Raw genomic sequence first — 24542 nt, 5'->3', positions numbered from 1 at the left:
GAGCCCAGGCTTTACCAGGGTTACACAGGCATCTGCTTGTGAGACTGCTGGCAATCTACTGAAGCTGGTGTGAAGTTTGCCCTCCTGTGCTCATCAGAGCTGTCTGCAGACAAGGCCTGGCTCCAGGGCAGCTCATGGACCTGGGTTAGTGCTGTCTTCCTGCTTTGTGGCAAAGAGCTGGGGGAAGGAGAAGATCTTGCCCTTCATGCAGAGATCCTGGCAGGTGGGTTTCCTAGCAACCCAAAAGGTAAGGTAGCAGGCAGCTGGGCAGGAATGAACGTGTGCTTTAGCAGCAGCTTATGAAAAGCAACACATGCCACAGCAGCAGCTCGGTGCATTTGCCAAACCTGCATTTCCTAAGAGCTTTTTTTGCTCTGTGCAGTTCCCAGTGACTAGCTGCTGTGTTCCCTCTGCTTCCAGTTTGAAGCAAATGAGCCCAAGGCCGTGCACACAGCCAAGGTCCTCCTTGCTTTTGTTCTTGTGGGACTCCAGACATTGGCCAGGAAAAAAGGTTCAGTAAGTGTAGAGGTGAACAGGTTCTGTGTTCAGGGTGAACAGAAACGAGTGAGGGGAGGTGAAGGGTAACTGAAAGCAAGTCAGCAGCTGGAGAGCCTGAAGCCAGGCCTGCCCTGGGTGTGCAGACCTGTCCCTAGGAGCTCCACCACCACTGGGCTTAAGGCAGGTGCCAGGGGACAGATGTGAACCCCTTCAGTTGCCACAGGGTCAGATGCCCTCTGTGTACAGAGTCACACAATGGAAGGGGTTGGAAGGCACCTCCAGAGGTCATCCAGTCCAAGCCCCTGCCAGAACAGGATCACCCAAGGCAGGTCACACAGGAACACATCCAGGTGGGGATGGAAAGCCTCCAGAGACTCCACAACCTCTCTGGGCAGCCTGCTCCAGGCCCTCCAGCACCCTCACACCAAAGAAATTTCTCCTCATGTTGAGGTAGAACCTCCTGAGTTCTAGCTTAAAATCATTGGTCCTTGTCCTATCCCTGGGCACCACCAGAGCCTGGCTCCTTCATCCTGACCCCCAGCCCTCAGCTATTGATAGACATTGATCAGAGCCCTCTCAGCCTTCTCCTCTCCAGACTAAACAGCCCCAGGGCTCTCAGCCTCTCTTCCCAGGGGAGATGCTCAAGTCCCCTAAGCATCCTCCTGGCTCTCCCTTGGACTCTCTCCAGCAGGTCTCTGTCTCTCTGGAACTGGGGAGCCCAGAACTGGACACAGGATTGCAGCTGTGGGCTCAGCAGGACAGAGCAGAGAGGGAGGAGAAGCTCCTTAGCCCTGCTCCATAATATGGACATCAACAGCCTTGACTCCTGCCATGGGTCAGTGCTGTGGCTGGAGAGCCAGTGCAGCTGGGAACCTGCTGTGTACCAGTGCTGCTGTTGCAGTCTTGGATGCCTCTTCTCTGCTGCACCAAGCATGTGTGTAGGAGCACACTGAGTGCATCCAGAACCAGCACCTGCAGCTCCAGAGTGCTGCTAGGGCTCCTTGGGCTTTGTGGGCAGGTTCACTGGCAGTAACCTTTCCTAAATATGACAGGGACACCGAGCAGGTCATGCCTGAAGCTGGATCAGGCCCAGCCTTATGGTGCACAACTGAATTAGGGCTCTGATTGGGATTAGATTCCACAGTGCAGGAATTCTGTGGCCCAGTCTTAGAAGGATTTTGGCCTCCAATCATAGAATCACAGAATTGTCAGGGTTGGAAGGGACCTCAAGGCTCAGCCAGCTCCAACCCCCCTGCCATGGCCAGGGACACCTCACACTACAGCAGGTTGCTCACAGCCACCTCCAGCCTGGCTGCAAACACCTCCAGGCAGGAGGCTTCCACCACCTCCCTGGGCAACCTGTGCCACCCTCATGGAGAACTTCCTAACATCCAATCTGAATCTCCCCACTTCTACTTTTGCTCCATCCCCCCCAGTCCTATCACTCCCTGACACCTTCAAAAGTCCCTCCCCAGCTTTCTTGGAGCCCCCTGCAGATCCTGCAAGGCCACCAGAAGGTCTCTTGGGAGCCTTCTCCTCTCCAGCCTGCACAACCCCAACTCTCTCAGGCTGTCTCCATGGCAGAGCAGCTCCAGCCCTCTGCTCCTCCTCCTGGCCCTTCTCTGGACACCTTCCAGCACCTCCAGATCCTTCCTGGCACAGAGGCTCCAGAACTGGCCCCAGAGCTCCAGCTGTGGTCTCAGCAGAGTGGAGCAGAGGGGCAGAATCCCCTCCCTGGCCCTGCTGGCCACACTTCTCTTGCTGCAGCCCAGCCTCTGCTTGGCTCTCTGGGCTGCAAGGTCTCCCTGCTGGCTCCTGTTGAGCTTCTCCTCCCCCAGCACCCCCAAGGCCTTTTCTTTAGGGCTGCTCTCAAGCCAGTCCCTGCCCAGCCTACATAAGTGCTTGGGGTCTCAAGTTTGAGGTCAGCCTATCCAGTTACCCAGGTTGTCATTTCAAAGACCAAGGGTTCTTTGAAAGAATTCTAAGCTGTTCTGAAAGAGGAGGGAGAAAGTTGTGTCCTCCAAGTGGATTTCACTTGCTCCCTGTTTCTGTCCAGTGGTCCCTAACTGGTGGCACCACATGCAGGTTAGGTTGCTCCAGTCTCCTTTTGGGAACTGGCCAACTATCTCCCTACCACAGGAAACCTGAGAGCAGCTGCCAGGGCTGTTTGCTCCAAAGCTCTCCATCAGAGGGACAGGAGCTGTACAGCCTTCACCTGCTTCATTTCAAATGGTGCCAGCAGGCCCTATGCCTTCCAGCACCTTGTGCCATGGAATGCCCACAGCCAGGACCCTACTGCACAAATACCACTGGCAGCTGGCAGCAGAAACCTCTCAGTGCATTTTACCCCTGGTGCTGAAAGCCCACAGCCCCCCAGGATGTCTCCTGGCAGAGGGGTGCTGCACTGTACCCAAGGAGAAGGGCTCAAAATAGAATAGAATTAACCAGGTTGGAGAAGACCTCAGAGATCATCAAGTCCAACCTCTCACCCAGCACCATCTGATCAACTCAACCATGGCACCAAGTGCCTCATCCAGGCTCTTCCTAAACACCTCCAGGGATGGGGACTCCACCACCTCCCTGGGCAGCACATCCCAGTGGCCAATCTCTCTTGCTGGGAAGAATTTCTTCCTAACATCCAGCCTGAACCTCCCCTGGCACAGCTTGAGACTGTGTCCTCTTGTTCTGGTGCTGGGTGCCTGGGAGAAGAGACCAACCCCCACCTGGCTACAACCTCCCTTCAGGGAGTTGGAGAGAGCAAGAAGGTCTCCCCTGAGCCTCCTCTTCTCCAGGCTAAGCAACCCCAGCTCCCTCAGCCTCTCCTCACAGGGCTGTGCTCAAGGCCTCTCCCCAGCCTTGTTGCCCTTCTCTGGACACCTTCAAGTCTCTCAATGTCCTTCCTAAACTGAGGGGCCCAGAACTGGACACAGGACTCAAGGTATGGCCTAAGCAGTGCTGAGCACAGGGCACAATAACCTCCCTGCTCCTGCTGGCCACACTCTTCCTGATGCAGGCCAGGATGCCCTTGGCCTTCTTGGCTGCCTGGGCACATTACTGGCTCATGTTCACCAACTATCAACCAGTACCCCAGGTCCAGCCAGGTGGCTCCCAGTGAGGATTTTCTCTGCAGAGCTGTCCACAAGAGCAGCACAGGCACAGGGTTTAAGGGCTCCAAAGAAAGCATCAACACTACTTAGAGAGCCAGTTCATCCCCTGTGATGAGAGAATAACCTCCCTCTGCTCCGAGGCTGGGACAGGCTCAGATGGAAATGGATGGTAAGAAGCTGAGACAAAAGGAACCTTTCTGTTTGCCCCAAGGCAGCCCCTGGGCATGCTCATTTCTGGATTAGTAGCCCTGCCAGCAAGCTGTGAAACTGCAAACCCATTCCCAGTTTTAGTCCTGAAGGCTCTGTTAATAGGGTAAGGGAGGCAGCACAGCATTCCCCACAGTGCCATCACCACTGCAGCTGCTCCTGGGAGCGTGGTTAATGCAGTGAGTATGTGAGCTGCACAGCCACCCCAAAAGGGCTCAGAGAGAAGCCCTTTAGCAGAGGAACAAACACATCTACAGAACAAAGTTGATCTAGCAAGTCTGCACACAACAAGGCTCAGCCTCATACTCAGAAGTCCTTGCAGCTCACAGTTCTGTCAGGGTGTTTCAGCTCTGAGGGCAGAAAAGAGGCAGAAATGAGCTCCTGTGGACAGTTTGTGGTCCTGCAGCTGCTGTGGATGGTGAGGGGAGACAGCCTGAAGCAATTTACCTTCTGAAAGGACAAACCTGTCGTGGCTGGGCTCTTCTAACAGGAAAGAAATCCTCTGACACCCAAAATTGCTTTGCAAGACCATGAAAACAAAAGGCAGACTCTGGACATTTGAATCTGGGCTCAGGGATTTGTTTCTGAAGCGTTGTCCATGGCCAAGGTTATGCACTCCAGCTTTCCTAGCTGATGGGCACACCTGGAGCCTAGTTGGGGCTGGCAGTGTAGTCAGCCACTCTTGGAGCTGGATTTTAACCCCCACTGTGACCTCAGAACCAGGAACTGCTTTGGTTGGGCAGGGTCACAGATTGAGAGTCACAGAGTGCATCAGGTTGGAAGGGACCCTCAAAGGTCATCCTGTCCAAGCCCCCTGCAGTCAGCAGGGACACCTCCAGCTAGAGCAGGCTGCCCAGGGCCACAGCAAGATCACTGAGTCCAACTATTGTTTGACTCCTCCAAGTCTACCAAGTCCTTCAGCATCACATCTCTGCCTGTTTAAAACAGCAATGGGGACTCAACCCCCTCCCTGGGCAGCCTGTTCCAGTCTTTGAGAACCTTTTCAGGGAAGAATTTTCTTCCAGTCTCCAACCTAAACCTCCCCTGGTGAAACCTGAGGCCATTTCCTCTTGTCCTGTCACTTGATAGGAGGGAGAAGAGAGATACCCCCACCCATCTCCAATCCCCTATCAGGGAGTTATAGAGAGCACTGAGGTCTCCCCTCAGCCTTCTTTCCTCCAGACTCAACAACCTTTAAGGCTTCAAGGTGTCACTCAGTATTCATATTGAAGCAGCTTCTTCAGAGCCCTCATTCCCTGCTGTGCAACACACATACAGAAGAGAGCAGCTCCTTAGGCTGAAAAATCTGAACCCAGTGACACAAACCAGAAGCTGTAGGAGGATGGGGGGTACCCAGGCAGGTCAGCCTGGAGGTGGGCACAGAGCCTGTTCTTGCCAGCAAGCTGGGCAGTGCCCTGGCTGTTCAGGACACTCTGCCTCTCCAGGTCCTGCTGCACACTGCTTTGTTCAGGGGCTGGGCTGGGAGGAAGCAATGGGCAATGAATGAAAGAACAAAGGAGGCGCCAGAAGGCTCCTAATGCAGTCAGTCACCCTCAGCCTCTGCAGCTCTACAGGCTGTGGGGACACAAAGTGCCTGGATCTGCTCTGTACATCACTCAGCTTGTCCTGCAGAGCCTGCAGGGCTGGGAGTTGCAGTGGTGTCCAACAGCTGGGGACTGCCCAGAGCCTGCAACATGCAGAGAACACCATGCCCAGCTTTCCTCCTCTGCCTGTTACCTCTGTAAGTGTTTGTGGCTGGCACAGTGGTGTCCTGGGCACAATAACACCTTAGGCAGTCCACCTGCCACCACCACCTGCTTCCAGACAGGTTGTCTTAGCCCTTGGCTGCCAATCCAGCCCCATAGTCAACCTGCAAACACAAGCTCCTGTGAACACAGCACCAACGACCGCAGCAGGCCTGCATTTGCCTCTGGTGCTGGAAATGGGTGAGTGAATACTGAACAAGCTCTCTGCCAACAGCAGCAGGACCCCCTCAGCAGTTCTAGGATCAGAAGAGAAGAGAAGGCATAAAAATGGTACCTGTAGATTAATATTTGGACCTGGGCTAATAGGAAGAGTGGCTGTGGCAAGTGTGCGAGTGAGGAGCTGGTTGGGAGGGTTGCTGCTAGGTGGATGTGTGGCCTTCCAGTAGGCTTCCAGGTAGTCAGCAAGGTGCTCACAAGCATCTTCCAGCTGGTTCTCATCCAGGATCACGTCAAACATTTCCTGGGAAAGGAAAGGTTTCAGTTAGAACAACCCACCACTGCTGGGCACACCTGGCAGGCATCAGAATGGACCCCAGCTCCCAAACCCCCTTCCTGCTGCTTGCGTGGAGATATCTCACCCTGCTTTTAAAAATGCAACTGAGACAGAAAGCAGACATCCTAGAATCACAGAATCACAGAATGGCTTGGGTTGGAAGGGACCTTAAAGCTCATCCAGTTCCAACCCCCTGCCATGGGCAGGGACACCTCCCCCCAGCCCCAGGTTGCTCAAAGCTTCATCCAACCTGGCCTTGAGCACCTCCAGGGAGGAGGCAGCCACAGCCTCCCTGGGCAACCTTTCCAGTGTCTCCCCAGCCTCACTCTGAAGAATTTCTTCCTAAATTTGCCTTCTTCCAGCTCAAAACCATTGCCCCCTGTCCTATCACTAGCACTAATATTCCACTTGCTAAAGCAAGTCCTCCTGACTTGCACTTGGCAGCGGTGCATGAAGTCAATGAAGGTAAGAAACAACTTGAACAGATCTTAAATACCCAGAAAGAAAGGTTAAACTGTGATGTTCTTAGCTACTGGGGCCAATCAGGATGGCAAGGAAAGGCACTCCCTTCCCCAGTCTAGAATAGTAAGAGACCACCAACACCAGTAAGGACCACCAGTAACAGGGAGCAGCTGGTTGCCAAGCACTGCACCACGTCAGGAGGTTAGTCAGACAGCCCAGTGTTAGGCAGCTAAAGTGAGGAGCTGAGTGTCCTCCATTCCCTGCCTGGTCAGGGAGTCAGAAGTCCTCCTGAAGGCAGCTCTTGCAGCCTGTGCAGGTCCAGCATTCTTCACTGACTTGTTGGGGACCTCAGGAGGCTAATCTCCACTGAGACACACATAAAACATTCCCCTCACTCAGCCCTGCAGCTGTGGCAAATTCCCCAGCTGAACTCAACCTTCATCTTCTCTACCCTGTCCTCAGCTGACTACTGCCATGTTCCAAACACAGCTGGGGGCTCATCATCTCCAGTTCTCAGGTGGAAATGCAGACAAACTGCTTCAGTGCACATCAAGAGAAGAACTGCAGAGCTCTCAGCTGGGCAGTACCCCACAGCTCTTTGCCAAAACTCTGACCAAGGACAGCAGCAGTGATGAGCTGTGGTGGCACACAATGCTCTGGGTTGGAAGGGAACTCCACAGCTCATCCAGTCCAACCCCTCTGCACTCAGCAGGGACATCCTCCACTAGATCAGGTTGCCCAGAGCCCTGTGCAGCCTCACTTTGAATGTCTCCAGAGATGGAGCCTCAACCACCTCCCTGGGCAACCTGTGCCAGTGTTCCACCACCCTCCTGGTGCAGAACTTGTTCCTCACATCCAATCTCAATCTGCTCTGCTCTAGTCTGAGAAGTTCACCCCAGGGGAGCTACCCAAAGCTCTGGCCTGACCCTGAACTGCCAGAGCTCAAGCACAGTAACCAGTGCTTAAGCAGTAAGTCATTGTTAGCTCAGTGAGCACAACAGAACAGGTTGCCCAGGGAGGTGGTGGAAGCCTCCTGCCTGGAGGTGTTTGCAGCCAGGCTGGATGTGGCTGTGAGCAACCTGCTGCAGTGTGAGATGTCCCTGGCCATGGCAGGGGGTTGGAACTGGCTGAGCCTTGAGGTCCCTTCCAGCCCTGACAGTTCTATGATTCTATCATTGTATGGTTCTATCATTCTTCTATCACTCTATGGTTCCATCATTCCTTCTACCATTCTATGGTTCCATCATTCCTTCTACCATTCTATGGTTCCATCATTCCTTCTATCATTCTATGGTTCCATCATTCCTTCTATCACTCTATGGTTCCATCATTCCTTCTACCATTCTATGGTTCCATCATTCCTTCTCTCATTCTGTGATTCTATCTAGCTCAGCCTGTTCCAGTGCTGCCTCTCCAGCACTGCTTGTGACAAGGCCTGGGCTTCCCTGCACACTCCTGCAGAGCCCAGAGCCTTCAGGAGGTGTTCTGAGGGGCCAGAGATCCCCAGCACCTTGTGCAGTGACCCTGGTGCTTGAGAAGAAGGGCACCTGCCAGAGAGCAGAGAAATGCAGAGCGACTCACGGGCGGGCACTGCGCCAGCTTGTCGGCGGCCACCATCTGCACGTTCAGGTGTTTGGCTTGGGATTTCCCTCGAGACTTTATTAACCTCTGTAACACCTGTGGAAAGAAGCAGAAAAGTGAGCAGCTTTGGCCTTCAGCACAGAACCAGAGAATTGTTTGGGTTGGAAAAGCCCTCTGAGATCCTCCGGTCCAACCATTGACCCAACGCCACCATGGCCACTGAACCATGGCCCCAGGTGCTGTGGCCGCAGGTTGCTTGAACACCTCCAGGGATGGGGACTCCACCACCTCCCTGGGCAGCCTGTGCCAATCCCTGACCACTCTGGCACTTTTCCTCATCTCCAACCTAAACCTCCCCTGGCACAATTGTAGGCCATTTGCCCTCACCCTATCACCTGATACCAGAGAGAAGAGCCCAACCCCCACCTGGCTCCAGCCTCCTTTCAGGGAGCTGTAGAGAGCAAAGAGGTCTGCCCTCAGCCTCCTCTTCTCCACACTGATCAGTCCCAGTTCCCTCAGCTGCTCCTTACCAGCCCTGCTCTCCAGACCCTTCATCAGTCTCATTACCCCTCTCTGGACCTGCTCCAGCCCCTCAATGTCCTTCCTGCACTGGGGGACCCAAAACTGAGCCCTGTATTTGAGGTGTGGCCTCCCTGGCCAAGTACAGGGCATGATCACTGTCCTTTTCCTGCTGGCCACACTACATCTTTTCCAGGCCAGGATGCTGGTGGCCTTCTTGGCTACCTGGGCACACCCTGGCTCATATTCAGCTGCTGTCAACCAGCACCCCAAGGTCCTTTTCTGCTGGGCAGCTTTCCAGCCACTCTGCCCCAAGCCTGGAGTTACTGTGAACCAAGAGCAGGACCCAGCACTGGGCTTTCTTAAACCTCATACAGCTGCCCTTGGCACATGGATCCAGCATGGCCAGATCTGGATCTGTCTCTCCAGATCTGCTCTTGCTACTGCAGGCTGAGGCAAAGAAGGCACTGAGCACCTCAGCCTTCTCCTCTTCCTTTGTCAGTGTTTCCCCCACATCCATCACAGGACATACAGATCTATACATGTATAGAATCACAGAAACACTCAGGCTGGAACAGGCCCTCAGGGTCACCAAGTCCAACCACTGACCCTGCTCTGCAAGGCTCACCCCTAAACCATAGCCCCAAGCACCACATCCAAACCACCTTGAAACACAGCCAGGCTTGGGGACTCCACCACCTCCCTGGGCAGCCTCTGCCAATCTCTGACCACTCTGGCTGGGAACAAATGTTTCCTACTGTCCAGTCTAACCCTGCCCTGCTGCAGCTTGAGGCCATTCCCTCTTGTTCTGTCACTCATTACCTGGGAGAAGAGACCAGCATCAGCCAGTTCAAATGCTTGCATTTCCAACTGCCCACTTGGGCAGATCCAATTCTTCCTTCACTGGCTTCAGGAGCATTGCCCATGCTGTTTACATCCACAAGAAGCCAATTTTCATCTACTTCCCAACATCTCCTTTCTTGTTAAGAGCACTCAAAAGCTCCCCTCCTATTTCTTTGTGCTGCTTCTGGCTTTGATTGGTTCCAAGCTGGTGTGAGGTGTCCCTGGCCATGGCAGGGGGGTTGGAACTGGCTGAGCCTTGAGGTCCCTTCCACCCCTGACAATTCTCTGATTCTTCTCTTCCAAATGCCTCTTCAAGAAGTCTCTGCAGGTATTTTTTCCACAGAGCACAGTACCAGGAGATGTTAAAGTTCTACCTGCAGGGAGGTTGCAGTGAGGAGGGGGCAGCCTCTGCTCCTTGGTGTCAAGGGACAGGCTGGAGAAGGGCCTGGAGCCCCTGGGCTAGAGGAGGGGCTGAGGGAGCTGGGGGTGTTGAGGCTGGAGAAGAGGAGGCTGAGGGAGACCTCCTTGCTCTCTACAGCTCCCACAGCCAGGTGGGGGTTGGTCTCTTCTCCCAGGCAAGCAGCACCAGAACAAGAGGACACAGTCTCAAGCTGTGCCAGGGGAGGTTGAGGCTGGATGTTAGGAAGAAGTTCTTCCCAGCAAGAGAGATTGGCCATTGGGATGTGCTGCCCAGGGAGGTGGTGGAGTCACCATCCCTGGAGGTGTTTAGGAAGAGCCTGGATGAGGCCCTTGGTGCCACGGCTGGAGAAGAGGAGGCTGAGGGAGACCTCCTTGCTCTCTGCAGCTCCCTGCAGGGAGGTTGCAGTGAGGAGGGGACAGCCTCTGCTCCTTGGTGGCAAGGGCCAGGAGCAGAGGCAATGGTTGCAAGCTGCCCCAGGGGAGGTTCAGGCTGGCTGCTAGGAAATCTTTCTTGCCTGGAAGGGTTCTGAGGCCTTGGAATGTTGTGCCCAGGGCAGTGCTGGAGTCCCCATCCCCGGAGGTGTTGAAGCAGTGTGTGGAGCTGGTGCTTAGGGCCATGGTTTGGTGCTGAGTGACCCAGGGCAGTGCTGGGTCAAGGACTGGACTGGATGGTCTCAAAGGTCTCTTCAAATCAAAGATATTCTGTGGTGCACCAATCAGTCTGACACCCATGCGAGACTCTTGGGTGTACCAAACTGTGAGCATTAGGTAGGTGATTGGTACTGCAAACACAACTCCAATTGAATAACCAACCAACCAAAGCACTGGAGCTGCAGCAGCTTCTCCAAAATGGGGTTTGGTAGCACCAAAGCTAAGATCCTGCATTGATCCATAACATTTCCCTATCCAAAGGGAAGCAGCAGCAACAATCTACAGCTCTGAGCTTTAATGAGGAGCTGTGGCTGGCTGCATGGTAGACCACGGAGGAGGGGACATAAAACCCCAAACAAACACCAAGGAAAGACTGAAACAGCAGGAAAGTGGTGCAAATATTTACCTTAGGAGAAGAAATCTTTACATAGACTATGATGGGAGCCAGAGAGGTTTTGCTCAGCTGAGCTGGGTGGTTAATGGTGTCAGCATCCAGCACCACCAGCTGCAGTGTCCTTGCCAGCTCGAAAATCCTTTCGATTTCACTTTGAACTTCAGCTGCAGGTAAGGCAAAGAAAACCACATCAGAGTTAGGGAAATGTTCCCAGGGGCTTTGGTTTCACAAGTGTCAGAACGTGCCAGAGGGATGTGCTGCCCCTCCCCAGGCTGGGCAGGAGCTGGGAGCCCTGCAGCTGCATGGCACACCGCAGCAGTCAGCCCCAGGTCCTGCCCCTCTCCCCCCAGCCACTGCTTCCTGCACCCCCTGCCTGCAGGCAGGTGTTGTTGGAAGCCCCCAGCCCAGGGATGTCAGAGCAAAAGAGAGGGAGGAAGGCTTGCTGCAGCACACAGCAGCACACAGCAGCCTTCCCATGCCCTTCATTTCCTGCCTGTAAATAGCTTCAGCTCAGACTGTTAATCAGTTTGCTCAAGCTGGAGGGGCTGAGACAGGCAGCAAAGATGTACTGAGGTGTCTCCAGCAGAGAGCTCTCCTTTTCCCCTTCACTTCAGCTCATCAAAGCTCTGGAGGTTTCCTTCAGACACTGGCCTTCAGTATGGTACCATATGAACAATCAGATCACTGTGCAAACCCAGCTTTTAAGCCAAGTAATTCCATAGCCCAAATAATGCCATGGGACCCTACTCCCAACTGCAGGAGTTCTGGAAAGGTGATTGCCCTGCAAAGACCTTCTGATACCTCTTGCCTCCAACTCCACAGCACCCTCCCTGCCTGCCTGGCATAGTTTCCAGGCCAAACCCCTCCAGGACAGATGGATTGCATCCACTCTTACAAGTGATGCAGGAAGTGTCCTTCATTCCCCAATGAAACAAACCTAACTCTTTGTAAGGGCAAAACCTTCCTTGAACTGCTTGAATCTTGCTCTAGGCTGACTGCAGAGACACACTCCAGAAGCTGAGCTCCCTGCTCTGGGAAGCTGTCTCTGGAGAATGCAGAGAGCTCCCACTCACAGCATCAGGTTGCTGCCCCTGAGTTTTGGCTTGGGAGAACAAGACATAAATGCTTCAAGGCACAGTGGCAGATTCCAGCCCTCTGGTTGTCCTCTCCTTGGGATGGATGTGGAAAGCCAGCTGAGGGCTGGAAACTGTGCCAACAATTTCTTGTGCAGATCTCTGAGATCTGTGTATGCACACAGTGGTGCCCTGGATTCACAGAATCATCCCAGAGCTGTCAGGGTTGGAAGGGACCTCAAGGCTCAGCCAGTTCCAACCCCCCTGCCATGGCCAGGGACACCTCACACTGCAGCAGGTTGCTCACAGCCACATCCAGCCTGGCTGCAAACACCTTCCAGGAATGCCCATGCCATCCTGCAGGCTTGTTTCCCTCCATGAAGCAAAGCCAGCTTAGATATCTAGCCTGTTCAGAGTAAACATTAGAAGATAAACATCAAAGCCTGAAATGTCAGCAGGGGGTTACCAAAAACTTCCTTCTCAGAGTGTTTCTTTCTTATCTATTGTGCTGGCAGAAGTATTTTGCCCTGCCTGAGGACACAGACTGCCTGAGCTGGCCAGAGTGAGCTTCCCACAGCAAATGGGCTCTTGGAAGAGGGGAGAAGACACTGATTACTGTGAACTTAGAGTAGAAAAGCAACAAATCAGGCATGTTGCAAAACTGCCAGCAAAGCAGCCCAAGCTCAAAGACTTCCAGTTCCAGATCAGTTGGTGGCTCCTGAGATGAACTTACAGTACAGGCTGGGAGGGGATCTGCTGGAGAGCAGCCCCAGGAGAAGGACCTGGGAGTGCTGCTGGGCAGCAAGTTCTGCATGGGACAGCAATGTGCCCTGGGGGCCAAGAAGGCCAATGGGGTCCTGGGCTGCATTCAGAGGAGTGTGGCCAGCAGAGCCAGGGAGGTTCTCCTCCCCCTCTGCTCTGCCCTGATGAGACCTCACCTGGAATATTGCATCCAGCTCTGGGCTCCCCAGCTCAGGAGGGACAGGGATCTGCTGGAGAGAGTCCAAGGGAGGCTACAAGGATGCTGCAGGGCCTGGAGCACTGCCTGGGGAGGAGAGGCTGAGAGCCCTGGGGCTGTTCAGTTCAGAAAAGACTAAGAGGCAATTTAATAAATGTTTATAAATAGCTGAGGGCTGGGGGTCAGGAAGGGAGGGACAGGGATAGGGGCAGCCTCTGCTCACTGTGCCCTGGGATAGGACAAGGGGCAATGGATACAGCACAGAAGGTTCCACCTCAGCATGAGGAGGAACATCCTCACGTTGATGGTGACAGAGCCCTGGAGCAGGCTGCCCAGAGAGGTTGTGGAGTCTCCTTCTCTGGAGCCTTTGCAGTCCTGTCTGGATGTGTTCCTGTGTGACCTGTGCTGGATCCTGTGGTCCTGCCCTGGCAGGGGGTTGGACTGGAAGCTCTTTGGATCTAACATCCTGTGAGCCTGTGAACATCTTCAGAAGATCTAAATATGATGTTGTCTGCTGGAGGAGGTTGTGGGTCTCTTAGAGACCTCCTCCATCTGGTTGCAGCTCTCTCCAGCTCTGACAGAGAGCAGGCCAACCAGACAGAGCCAGCAGAGAGCACAGAGTGCTGCTGTGGAGGCATCACTGCCTGCTCCCTGCTTGTCCAGGGGAGCACTGTGGCCCAGCTGCTGTCTGCAGGAGAAGCAGAGGTTTGAAGGCAGAACTTCTGATGGTTCTTGGCACGTTGACAACTCCATTAGCTGCAGCATGGTTGCACAGAGATCTTCTTGGAATGCTGCATTCCCCTCAGCTGGGTGCTTTGGTGGCAGGCAGTCTCTGTCTCTGCCTAACTGAAGTCCAAATGCCATTCAGAACATAAACACATCAGAGCTGATGTGTCACCCTGCTCTGACCACGAGCTGCCATTGCTCTCCTGCAACTTCAAACCAGGCTCAGCACTTCAGCCAGCACAACACCACCTGTTACTGGAGCACTTTAAGGCCAGCCCAGACTGCTCCAACCCCTTCTGCAAGGCAACTCACAGCCAGCCAAATCTTTTTGTCAGCTGCTCAGAGCACTGTGAGGGGAATCAGTATTTGCTGAACTGCTGGAAGCACTTTTCTGCCAGTACAGAGCACATCTCTGTGAACTCTGAGCACACAATCTGCTGGCTAAAGCCCTGGCTGGGAAAAGGGCCCAGAGTGGTGCTCAATCCAGCTGGCAGCCAGGCACAGGTGGTGCTCCTCAGGGCTCAGGGCTGGGACCACTTCTGTTTCACATCTTTCTTGGTGCCCCTGATGAAGAGACAGAGTGTGTCAGCAGCAAGCTCACAGGTGACACCAAATTAGGTGGAGAGTTGATCTGCACCAGGGCAGGGAGGGACTGCAGAGGGACTTGGATAGGTTGGATTCATGGCCACCACTCACAGGAGGAGCTTCAACAAGGCCAAGTGCCAGGTCCTGTCCTTGGGGCACAACAACCCCAAGCAAGGCTGCAGGCTTGGGGCAGTGTGGCTGAAAGCTGCTGGCAGAAAGGGACCTGGGGGTGCTGATGGCCAAGCAGCTGAAGAGGAGCCAGCAGTGTGCCCAGGGGGCCAAGAAAGCCAAAGGCCTCCTGGCTGGGATCAGCAATGCTGTGTCCAGCAGCAGCAGGGAGGGGATTGTCCCCTGGGACTCAGCTCTGGGCAGGCCACAGCTGGAGTATTGTGTCCAGGGTTGGGCAGCTCAATGCCAGAGAGATGTGGAGGTGCTGGAGCCAGGGCAGAGCAGGGCAAGGAAGCTGGGAAGGGCCTGGAGAAGAAATCTTGTGAGGAGTGACTGAAGGAGCTGGGGATGGTTAGTGTGAAAGAGAGGAGGCTGAGGGGAGACCTCCTGGCTGTCTACAGCTCCCTGCAAGGAGGTTGTGGAGAGCTTGGTGCTGGTCTCTTCTCCCAGGGAATGAGTGACAGAGCAAGAGGGAATGGCCTCAAGCTGCAGCAGGGCAGGGGTAGACTGGGCAGTAAGAAACATTTGTTCCCAGCCAGAGTGGTCAGAGATTGGCAGAGGCTGCCCAGGGAGGTGGTGGAGTCCCCAAGCCTGGCTGTGTTTAAAGGTGGTTTGGATGTGGTGCTTGGGGCTATGGTTTAGGGGTGAGCCTTGCAGAGCAGGGTCAGTGGTTGGACTTGGTGACCCTGAGGGTCTTTCCCAGCCTGAATGTTTCTGTGACTCTGTAACCACATCCCCTGCTACAGCCCTTGAAACAGCCCTTTGCTAGGGCAGAGCAGGCCTCAGGGCATCTCCTGCTGCGAGCCATGCCCAGGGCAATGCCTGCAGGAACCTCTGGTGCTGTGAACCAAGAGCTTCCACCTCAGTCTGCAGATGGAGAGAGAGGTTTTTCAATCAACTAGAAACTATTTCAGTGCTTCCTTGGCTTAACTTGGCTACAGCAGAGAAGTTCAAGGAGCTGCAGAGCAGGGTTGATGAACGAGGTTGTTGTGCCTCCACCTCTCCACAGGCAAGAAGGAAGGGAAGATTACCACCCAGAGAGGTCCTGATCTCCTGGCCCTCAGCTGCTGCAGAAGTCTGCATTTTGCTTGAAGCCTTCCCTGGATCCCAACTTTTAACTGCTCACAAGATTGCTGCAATTACTTAAATAGCAGCAGGTTCTCTTTTTAGCTGACAAAGGCTGTATCTGCCCCTGCTGCAGCAGCTCTGCTCTGTCCCTCTTTGCAGCATCTCTCAGAACACAAATTCCCCACCTGTAAAGATCCCATCCTCACAAGACAATTTGCTCTCAGGGCAAGGAGGCTGGGGAGGGGTCTGGAGCACAGCCCTGTGAGGAGCTGGGGTTGCTTAGCCTGGAGAAGAGGAGGCTCAGGGGAGACCTTCTTGCTCTCTGCAACTCCCTGAAGGGAGGTTGTAGCCAGGCGGGGGTTGGTCTCTTCTCCCAGGCAGCCAGCACCAGAACAAGAGGACACAGTCTCAAGCTGTGCCAGGGAAGGTTTAGGCTGGAGATGAGGAAGAAATTCTTCCCAGCAAGAGAGATTGGCCACTGGGATGTGCTGCCCAGGGAGGTGGTGGAGTCACCATCCCTGGAGGTGTTCAAGAAAGGCTTGGATGTGGCACTTGGAGCCATGGTTTAGTTGTCAGGAGGTGTTGGGTATTAGGTGTTAGGTTGGACTTGATGATCTCTGAGGTCCTTTCCAACCTGGTTGATTCTATGATTCTTTGATTCTGTTGCCTGAAGTAAGCAGAGAGCCCTAAATCCCCTGTGAGGACAGCAACACAGATGTCACCCTGGTTAAAGCAGGGAGCTGAGAACAATGACAGTGTGGGATCTTCAGAGCAGCACAGTAATAGCTCAGCAATCTTGCCACCTCCATGCATCTCATCTCTTCATAACCCTGTCCCTTCTGATGTACTGGAGAGGCAGAACAGTGAGGCTGGAACAGTTAACTCCAATGAATGAGGATGATGAGGGGACTGGAGCACTGCCTGGGGAGGAGAGGCTGGGGGACCTGGGGCTGTTCAGTCTGGAAAAGAGAAGACTTAGAGGGGGTTTAATAAACGTTTATAAATCTCTGAGGGCTGGGGGCCAGGAGGGAGGGCACAGGCTCTGCTCAGTTGCACCCTGGGATAGGACAAGGGGCAATGGATGTAAGCTGCAGCACAGGAGGTTTCACCTCAACACAAGGAGGAACTTCTTTACTGCAAGGGTCCCAGAGCCCTGGAGCAGGCTGCCCAGAGAGGTTGTGGAGTCTCCTTCTCTGGAGCCTTTGCAGCCCTGTCTGGATGTGTTCCTGTGTGCCCTGTGCTGGATTCTGTGGCCCTGCTCTGGCAGGGGGCTTGGACTGGAAGATCTCCAGAGGTCCCTTCCAACCCCTAACATCCTGTGAGCCTGTGAGCTGTATTTGGCAATCACAATGAGAGGCTTAAGCATCATTAGATCTCCTGTGGCAATGGCTACTGACTGCTGGTGAAGCAGCTATGACACCCAAACCCAGAAATCAGCCATCAGATGTTCCAGTGGCCCTGACAGTTCTGGCTATGGCCTCCTTGGTTAGCAGAATGGAAACAGATAGCAAATGACAGCAGCACTCAGCACAAGGAGGTCAGCTTGGAGGAACAAACAGTGCAGCTCTCCCAGCCAGCTTTAAACAGTGCCCATTTAGACTGACTGCCATACATTAGAATCACAGAATGGTCAGGCTTGGGAGGGACCTCAAGGCTCAGCCAGCTCCAACCCCCCTGCCATGGCCAGGGGCACCTCACACTGCAGCAGGTTGCTCACAGCCACATCCAGCCTGGCTGCAAACACCTCCAGGGAAGAGGCTTCTACCACCCCTGCTGTTCCCTGGAATGAACAGAAGTTCAGTGCAAGGAGAGCACAAGGGCATGGCTTATGCCATTCTGGGGGCAGAGACATGCTTCTGACATCAGCTGGACCATAAGGAGTGAAAATCAAACAGGGTCATGCCAATAGTTCCACCTAGAGGAAAGGCAAAGACCCAGCAACCCTGCCCAGCATCTGTGCCAGTTCATCAGGAACCAGCTGAGCTCTGGTGGACTTTACTTGACTTAGGCAATGCCATGGTAGAAGAAGACTGCTCTGCAAAGCTGGAGGAACACAGGCAGCTCTCCAAGCTGGGCAGAAAGCATTCCTAGCAGCCAGGAGTCCCTGGGACAGAGCTGGGCAGAGCAGTGGCTACATCAGCACTGTGTGTAAGGAAGACCCTGGTGAGATGGCACTGTGGTGACAGAGATGTGAGGAGAAGATGAGATTTGAAGCACAGAATATTGCTTGCAGGTTCTCACCTCCAGCAGGAACAGTGACACTCACTGACTGCCAGCTGAACACACTTGGCTTCAGCAGCCTCCTCTGTTGAACTTCACACCCTGGAGGTGTTTCCAAGAGGCAGGGATGTGGTGCTGAGGGCCATGGTTCAGCCCCAGCCTTGGCAGAGGCAGAAAATGGTTGGACTGGGTGATCCTAAAGGGGACTGAATGATCCTAAAGGGGACTGGCTGATCCTAAAGGGGACTGGCTGATCCTAAAGGGCTTTTCCAAGCAAGGTGATTCCATGATTCAGGCCTATGCTGTCAGGGGCACTGTTTTGGTCACCCCCAGCAGGTTTGCTGATGACACCAAGCTGTGTGGTGCTGCTGACAGCTGGAGGGAAGGATCCATCCAGAGGGACCTGGACAGGCTGCAGAGCTGGGCCCAGGACAACCTCAGGAGGTTCAACAAGACCAAGGGCAAGGTCCTGCAGCTGGCTCAGGGCAATCCCAGGCACCAATCCAGGCTGGGCAGGGACTGGATAGAGAGCAGCCCTGAAGAAAAGGCCTTGGGAGTGCTGGGGGAGGAGAAGCTCAACAGGAGCCAGCAGTGAGCACTTGCAGCCCAGAGAGCCAAGCAGAGGCTGGGCTGCAGCAAGAGAAGTGTGGCCAGAAGGGCAAGGGAGGGGATTCTGCCCCTCTGCTCAGCTCTGCTGAGACCATAGCTGGTGCTCTGTGTACAGGTCTGGAGCCCTCATCACAAGAAGGACCTGGACCTGATGGAGAGGGTCTAGAGGAGAGCCATGAAAATCACCAGGGGGCTGGAACAGCTCTGCTGCAAGGACAGGCTGAGGGAGCTGCCTGTCAGCCTGGAGAAGAGAAGGCTCCAGGGAGACCTATGAAGAGACTGGATGGGTGATTGGTGCCATGGGTTAGTTGATCAGATGGTGCTGGGTGATAGGTTGGACTTGATGATCTCAAAGGTCTTTTCCAACCTGGTTCGGTTCTATTCTATTCCATTCCATTCCATTCCATTCCATTCCATTCCATTCCAATTAGCAGCTTGCCAGTACCAGAAGAGGGCTACAAGAAGGCTGCAGAGAGACTGTTTGCAAAGGCCAGCAGGGACAGGACCAGGGGCAATGGCTTCAGACCAGAGCAGAGAGAGGAGTGAGGCTGCTGCTGTGCCTGGTTCTGCTGCCTGGGCTGTGCTGCAGGGCAGCTGTGGGGTGAGGTGCTGCAGGGGCCTGCTCTTGAGGCTCCTCTCAGCCAGAATTCAGCATCACAGAAAACATCCAGTTGGAAGAGACCTGCAAGCTCACCCAGTCCAACTTTCAAACCAGTACTAAACCATGTCCCTAAGCACTGCTTGAACACCTCCAGGGATGGGGACTCCAGCACTGCCCTGGGCAGAACATTCCAATGCCTCAGAACCCTTCCAGGCAAGAAAGATTTCCTAGCAGCCAGCCTGAACCTCCCCTGGGGCAGCTTGGAACCACTGCCTCTGCTCCTGTGGCTTGGCACCAAGGAGCAGAGGCTGTCCCCTCCTCACTGCAACCTCCCTGCAGGGAGCTGTAGAAGGCCCTGGCTGCAGACAGACAGACACACAGAGACACAGACACAGGGAGACACAGAGACACAGACACACACCTCCAGGAGGTATTTACAGATACAATGCACTGTCTGGAAGCCTCAGCATCACCAAAGAGCTATTTATAAAGGACTAAGAGCTCCTGAAATGAACACTGTAATTATGCCAAGATCCAAACCACAGAGTGTCTTCAAAGACTACACAGCACAGGAAGATCTCTGCTTCCCCCTCTGCTTCTTTGGGCTAGCAAAACAATGGCATTCATGGGATGCTTCTGCTCCTTGTGCCAGGTTTAAACCAGTGGATTGCAGCAGAGAGAGTGCCCAGGCTCCCCTGGGCTCCCTCTCACCTGCACCAAGTAGAAGCACAGCAGCTCTAGAAGGTGCCATGCAGCAGCAAAGCACTGCTGCCACCATTAAGCTCTGCTGCACTCTGTCAGTGAGGACCTGGGATGCCAAGGTTGGGCACAGAAGCAGCTGAACACTGATGGGACCACCAAGCAAGTGTCCCTGCATAGTTCAGGATGGGTCTCACCACCTCAGGCTGGGCCTAGTTTCTTCAGATTCATAGAATGGTTTGGGTTGAAAAGGGCCTTCAAGATCATCTAGCTCCAACCCCCCTGCCATGGGCAGGACACCTCCCACCAGCCCAGGTTGGCCAAGGCCTCATCCAGCCTGGTCTCGAACACCTCCAGGGAGAGGACATCCACAGCCTCCCTGGGCAGCCTGTGCCAGAGTCACTCTAAAGAATTTCTTCCTAATCATAGAGTCATAGAATGGGCTGGGTTGGAAGGGACCTCCAAAGCTCACCCAGTCCAACCTCCTGCACTCAGCAGGGACATCCTCCACTGGATCAGGCTGCCCAGAGCCCTGGCCAGCCTCACCTTGAGTATCTCCAGGCATGGAGCCTCAACCACCTCCCTGGGCAACCTGTGCCAGTGTTCCACTACCCTCCTGGTGCAGAACTTGTTCCTCACATCCAATCTCAATCTGCTCTGCTCTAGTTTGAAGCCATTGCCCCTGGTCCTGTCCCTGCAGGCCTTTGCAAACAGTCTCTCTGCAGCCTTCCTGTAGCCCCCTTCAGGTACTGGCAGGCTGCTCTTAGGTCTGCCTGGAGCCTTCTCTTCTCCAGGCTGAACACCCCCAGCTCCCTCAGCCTGTCCTTGTAGCAGAGCTGCTCCATCCCCCTGATCATTTTTGTGTCCCTCCTCTGCACTCTCTCCATCAGGTCCAGGTCTTTCCTCTATTGAGGGCTCCAGACCTGCACACAGTACTCCAGGTATTAGATCCTTACATCCCAGTTTTGCATTCCTGCTCCATGGCCTCTGTGAGCAGAGGAGGATCTGTAGGAGGCTTCAGCAGCTCTCTTGTAAGTCCATTTTTAATTTACAGTTGGGAAAGCATTTCCTTGAAACCCCTCAGGTACCACAGCTGTCTTTAAACCACCCAACATGGAGCAGCCTCAACCATGGAGGTTTTGAAGGCCAGGATGGGTTTGGCTGTGAGCAACCTGCTGCAGTGTGAGGTGTCCCTGGCCATGGCAGGGGGGTTGGAACTGGCTGAGCCTTGAGGTCCCTTCCAACCCTGACAGTTCTGGGATGATTCTGTGAATCCAGAGCACCACTGTGTGCATACACAGATCTCAGAGATCTGCACAAGAAATTGTTGGCACAGTTTCCAGCCCTCAGCTGGCTTTCCACATCCATCCCAAGGAGAGGACAACCAGAGGGCTGAAATCTGCCACTGTGCCTTGAAGCATTTATGTCTTGTTCTCCCAAGCCAAAACTCTGGGGCAGCAACCTGATGCTGTGAGTGGGAGCTCTCTGCATTCTCCAGAGACAGCTTCCCAGAGCAGGGAGCTGAGCTGCACATGCAGATTGTGTCCATGGCATGGCTGAGTGGCTACTGCACAGAGAAAGCAAATCAAGATGCCAGACCAGCAGAGTGCAATGGATCTACCACAGACCCCGGGGCATGATGAACATCAGCCTTCACAGCTCTGGGTTAGAACAGGCAGAAAAGAGGTGCACACACCACAGGAATTTCCACTCAGATCCCTGATCTTCAGCATTTGCCTTCTCATTCTCAGCATTATTTTTAGAACTACTTGAAAACAAATCAGGAAACCCAGCAAGACTCTCTGAGAGCCACCCTTGGCTGCCCAGGGGAGGACCAGCTTTTGTCTAGCAGTAAGGCACGGTTAGGAGAGGCACAATAAAAGCACTGAACACAAACCAGCAGGACAAGTCAGTTGCAAGCTTGTATACATACCCAGGACATCTGGAAAGGGAGAGCATTGATGAAGCAAAGAATGGAGAAAGCCAAGACAGTCAGGTCGTGGTACAAAGCATGAGGCAAGGTTATAACAAGTGTAACATACACAGAAACAACAAGAAAAAGCTGTGGGGCCCTCTGCACAAAGAAATGCAGCAAAAGCAGAAAGCTCCTTCGGCAGCTGCTGCACATGGCAGGGGTCCAGAGAAAGTTAACCAAGCAGATGGGGGCTGGTGTTTAGCTGGATGAGGTTTAACCGTGTGCTGCACCTTCCTGGAGCAAAGTGGCCTCTGGAAATGACAGACTCCTTCCAGGCTTTCAAAGAAAGGCAGCAACTGCCCCTTCCCTACCCTTAGTTCCAGCACTTCCCAGGTTAAACATGCAACAGCACTGGCAAGCAGACCCTGCTCTTTACACCCAAACCAGCTCTCACACAGCAGAGCGCTGCACTGGCCTCCTAAACCTCTACAAACCAGAGACTCTCTCCTGGTTCAATTCCTGGAGAGATCTGGCACTAGAATGCCCACTGGTAGCACTGGCTTGCAGTGAGTCCAATCCCAAGTCTCTTTCTAACTGCTTGCTTTAGGGAAGCAAACTCTCAGTCCACAGGGGTGTGGAGCACTGATCCACTGACACTGCCCTGCAATGCTGTGAGCCCTGCTCCTCCTGGCAATTCCTGCTCACAGGCTGGCAGATTGGGCTGGGTTGGAAGGGACCCCCAAAGGGCATCTTGTCCAATCCCTCTGCACTCAGCAGGGACAGCTCCAGCTAGAGCAGGCTGCCCAGGGCTACACTGAGTCTGATCCTGAATGTCTCCAGGGATAGAGCCTCAACCACCTCCCTGGGCAGCCTGTTCAGCATCTCACCACCCTCGCTGCGCAGAACTTCCTCCTGATGTCCAACCTGACTCTGCCCTGCTCCAGTTTCAACCCCTTGCCCCTTGTCCTATCCCCACAGCCCATCTGAACACTCCCTCCCCAGGCTTCCTCCAGATTCCCTGCAGATACTGAAATGCAGCTCTAAGGTCTCCCTGGAGCCTTCTCCTCTCCAGGCTGCACAGCCCCAACCCTCCCAGCCTGTCCCCACAGCAGAGGTTCTCCAGCTCCCTGATCATCTTTGTGGCCTCCTCTGGACCCTCTCCATCAGGTCCAGGTCTCTCTTGTGTTGGGCTCCCATAGCTGGACACAGCCCTGCTGGTGAGCAGAGGGGCAGGATCCCCTCTCTCCATCTTTGGCCATGCTGCTTTGGATGCTCCTGATTACCAGAGTGTTCCTTTACATCTCTGTACCTGGCTGTGACCCAGGTACACAGATCCTCCAGCTGGATAACCTGGCTTATCTATAAAATTAGTCCCAAATACTGGAGCTCAGTCCTCTGCCTGCTGTGCTAGGAACCACTCTGAGCAGTGTGCAGAGTATTGAACTTCCCTGGGCTGGTAACTCAAGAGGCTGTTCTCAAAGAGAGGGTCACTCATTTCCCAGAACAAAAAGGATCTCAAGCAGGTGACCTTTGTGCTGTATGAGCTCAGTGACAGAGCAGTTGGCAGGGGCCTGGCAGGATGGGGAGCAAAGGGCTGCCCCCTCCCTCTGTGCCTGCATCATGCTAGCACTGAGCTCAGCTCCAGGTCTGAGCAGTCCTTGGAGAGCTTCATGGGTGCCACCTCTGGCACCAAGCCCCTCCAGGTGCCAAGTGCTGGCCATGAGTTGGTGTGCAGGCTTCTGGGATTCAGAAGGCAGGCTCAGGGCACACCATGTGCAGTGCTGCAGCTTGCAGGCCATTGGGTGGCAGGCAGCAGGCTCCCCTCTCCCACTGGCACTGTCCCTTTTCTCAACAGGGAATCAGCATCTGCCTGATGAAGAGAGACAGCCCAGTGCTCAGGACACTGGCACAGATCCCTGTTCCAAAGCAGATACAGCAGGCACTTGACTCTGTTCTACACTGCAAAGAGGTTTGCATCACTTGGAGGGCAGAAGATGGCTGATGGAGTTTCCTCCTTATGAGCAGGAATTCAATCCTGGATCCCAGAAATCTTTTCCTGCTAAAACCCAATTGATTCACTGCCAGAAAAGAGAAAAGCTTTGGTCAAATCACTACTTCATGTCCTGCTCCCCTCAAAGCTCCATTATGCTTTCAGAGAACCTCATTTGCTTTCCTGAAGTTTCTGGCCTCCTACACTAAGTTCCACAGCAAGTGCAGCAGCAACTCACTGAGCAATTCCAATTCCCCATTGGAGTTTGTCCATTTTCCCCACACAATGAAGAGCAGAACTTGCAGTGTGACACTGCCACTCCCCTCTGCTGCCTGGGCCAGCTAAGGACTCACAGCAGGGCTGTGTTGTCATCTTTGTGAGCCACTGCTAGCAGAGGCCACCCAGCAGCAGGCTACAAGGACACTTTCTGGTTCTGCCTCGAGATGCACTGCAGACAGGGAACAAGCTGGAGCACTCCTTGGGCCTTCTCTTGCCTTGCACAAGAGTTTTGCCATCACCCCACAAAAGCAGTTCCCTTTTCTGACTCCAGGGGTATCTCATTTTTTCTCCCAACCTGCTGCTGCTACATTTCCCCCTCCCTGATGTCCTCCCTGATGTCCTTCCTGACTGGTTTTCATCCTCCCGTGGCCTCCATACCTGAATCCACCCGTGGGCCCAAACATCCCAGCTCCCACTCCATGGCTCCAATCTTTTCCACAGTGGATTTTCACCACATGCCTTCCTCCCTTGGCCCAGCCACCTGCTCCTCCAGGAGAAGCTCTTTAAAGCACAGAGCTTTGTACTCCAGATTGCATGGTGCTCAGCAGAGCAGGGGCTGAGAGCCGACAGAGGAGCATCTTCCCCCTTCAGCTCTGCTGGGCTGCCCTCATCCAGTCTGCTGGGGGCAGGCTCCACTCAGCACCACTGCTGGACCTTGCTGAGGGAGAGCTGAGTCTTTAAGCCACCCAGCTGCCAAGCCTGGCCTCTGT

The 24542-nt window shown here is 54.2% G+C and overlaps 1 protein-coding gene across 6 annotated transcripts in view; it reads right to left on the bottom strand.

Annotated features, from left to right (window-relative positions):
• Positions 1-24542, bottom strand: part of CACNB2 (calcium voltage-gated channel auxiliary subunit beta 2) — a 336701-nt gene that overhangs the window by 2010 nt on the left and 310149 nt on the right. For all 6 annotated transcript variants that reach the window (XM_054171152.1, XM_054171153.1, XM_054171148.1 and 3 more), the window contains 3 exons: positions 10954-11105; positions 8115-8210; positions 5853-6038 (listed from right to left, as the gene is read on the bottom strand). In XM_054171152.1, coding sequence (XP_054027127.1) covers positions 5853-6038; positions 8115-8210; positions 10954-11105 — 434 coding nt within the window. The remainder of the gene's footprint in view (positions 1-5852; positions 6039-8114; positions 8211-10953; positions 11106-24542) is intronic.

This window comes from Dryobates pubescens, chromosome 21 (genome assembly GCF_014839835.1).
Source record: "Dryobates pubescens isolate bDryPub1 chromosome 21, bDryPub1.pri, whole genome shotgun sequence".
NCBI lineage: Eukaryota > Metazoa > Chordata > Aves > Piciformes > Picidae > Dryobates > Dryobates pubescens.
The sequence above is the reverse complement of the archived record's forward strand: the minus strand, read 5'-3'. Positions and strand labels throughout refer to the sequence as shown.